Source organism: Aplysia californica, unplaced genomic scaffold, assembly GCF_000002075.1.
Source record: "Aplysia californica isolate F4 #8 unplaced genomic scaffold, AplCal3.0 scaffold00951, whole genome shotgun sequence".
NCBI lineage: Eukaryota > Metazoa > Mollusca > Gastropoda > Aplysiida > Aplysiidae > Aplysia > Aplysia californica.
In genome coordinates, this window is record NW_004798221.1 from 248,226 (window position 1) to 250,115 (window position 1,890).

The 1,890-nt window shown below is 45.5% G+C and overlaps 1 protein-coding gene across 1 annotated transcript in view; it reads right to left on the reverse strand.

The window, feature by feature from the left end:
* Nucleotides 1-1,890, reverse strand: part of LOC101847773 — a gene marked incomplete in the record, with an annotated part of 39,491 nt that overhangs the window by 35,035 nt on the left and 2,566 nt on the right. Inside the window, 2 exon segments of the mRNA XM_035973011.1 lie at nt 175-398; nt 806-926. Coding sequence (XP_035828904.1) covers nt 175-398; nt 806-926 — 345 coding nt within the window.

The window sequence follows — 1,890 nt, forward strand, 5'->3', positions numbered from 1 at the left end:
CCCTGAAGGAAGGGGGAAGCCTTGAAAACTATCCACAGAATTCCAGTTCAAGAGTTCCCCTTGGGGACTCAAACTCAGGTCATCTGCATCGTACATTTTGGCTAATTTATGCAAATAATAAGTTGTTCAGTGCGGCATGCAGAGAGCCACACTGCATCAAACAGCTGCTATTACCTCTTGGCAATGTGACAACAACAGGTGTAGGCTCATTGGGCACGCTCGTCGGTTTGGTAGGGGGTGGGGCCAGTGTCGGGGGCGTGGCCACCACGGTGTATCCTCCGGTAACGCCCTGTGGGTTGAGTGGGTCTTGGGCGGAGCATTTGGGGATCTGGCAGCACTGAGGGTCGGCGGGGTCCGGGAGCAGCTCGCAAGACGGGTTGGCTTTATAGGTCATGCATCTGTGGTGACGTAATAGTGTTGTTAAAGATTAAAGCTGGATTTGGATTTAGGGGTGAGGTCATCTGTCTGTCTGTCTGTCTGTCTGTCTGTCTGTCTGTCTGTCTGTCTGTCTGTCTGTCTGTCTGTCTGTCTGTCAGTCTGTCTGTCAGTCTGTCCATCCGTCTGTTTATCCATTCATCCATCAATTCATATCCATCCATCTATTTATCCATCTATCTATCTAATCTATCTATTAATCTATCCATCTATCTATCTATCTCTTCTATCTATCTATCTATCTATCTATCTCTATCTATCATTCTGAATGAGTACACTCTCTCTCTCTCTCTCTCACACACACACACACACACACACACACACACACACACACACACACACACACACACACACACACACACCACCTCACCTGGGCACACAGCTGACGTAGTTGTTCGCCGCGTCCTCACAGACACAGGTCTCCCTGCAGTTGTCGTCCTGGTACACCTGTCCTTCTGTCAACATCTGGCCGTTGTACCTGCACACTGGGGCTGTGGACCACGTCAGACTTTAACACTTTGCCATCATATTTTGGGGGAAATTCAAAGAAACTGGGTGGTAAGCATCGCTAATTGGCAGACTTTAACGCTTTGCCATCATATTTTGGGGGAAATTCAAAGAAACTGGGTGGTAAACATCGCCAATAGGCGAGATGGGGCGGCAAAGAGATGGCCGAGCGCAAGAAGTGAATGTATCCACTTTTGGTCGAAATGGAGATTTCGGGTTTATTGATTTTTGTTTTTTGTTGTTTGATTTTTTTAGTTAGATAGGACATATTGAAAGTCAGAATGGCTTGGCCTCGCTGATGAAAATGACCTGTTAGTGAACTAGAGAAAGAAAATAAGGTACATTGGGTCAGATATGAATTGTTTGACAGTTTCGTTTTCTTTTTTTAGATTCTTTTGCGTTTACTTCAAATGAGGTAGTGCTTGATGAAGTCCACGTGGGACGCTCAATGTTAAAAACAATGAGAAAACAACAAATGCAGTTTTGGGGACACCTGAATAGACATAAGGGTCTTGAACATCTAGCTCCCACTGGCAAAATTGAGGGCAAGCGAGGAAGGGGTAGGCCCAGAACAACATACTTAGGGAACCTGAACAAATGGGTAACAGGGAAAGATCAGGGAAATGTAGCTTTTTTTAGAGCATCCGAGCGAAGGAATGAAAGGAAAACCATGATCGCCGATGTCTGTCGCAGATCTGGCACTGGATGATGATGATGATTACTTCATGTTTGTAGTGTAACAGAACTCTTACAATTATGCTAACAACACACAATCCCTCAAAATCAACATGAGGTACTGAGAGACGAAATGGGAAACACCATTTGGTCGTATGACTACCTCCTGACTTCAGTGAAAAGACACAAACTGAAGTGGTACTGGCACATCACATGATCATCTAGACTAGCCACGACTATTCTACAGGGAACAGCACAAAGGATGGGGGGTGA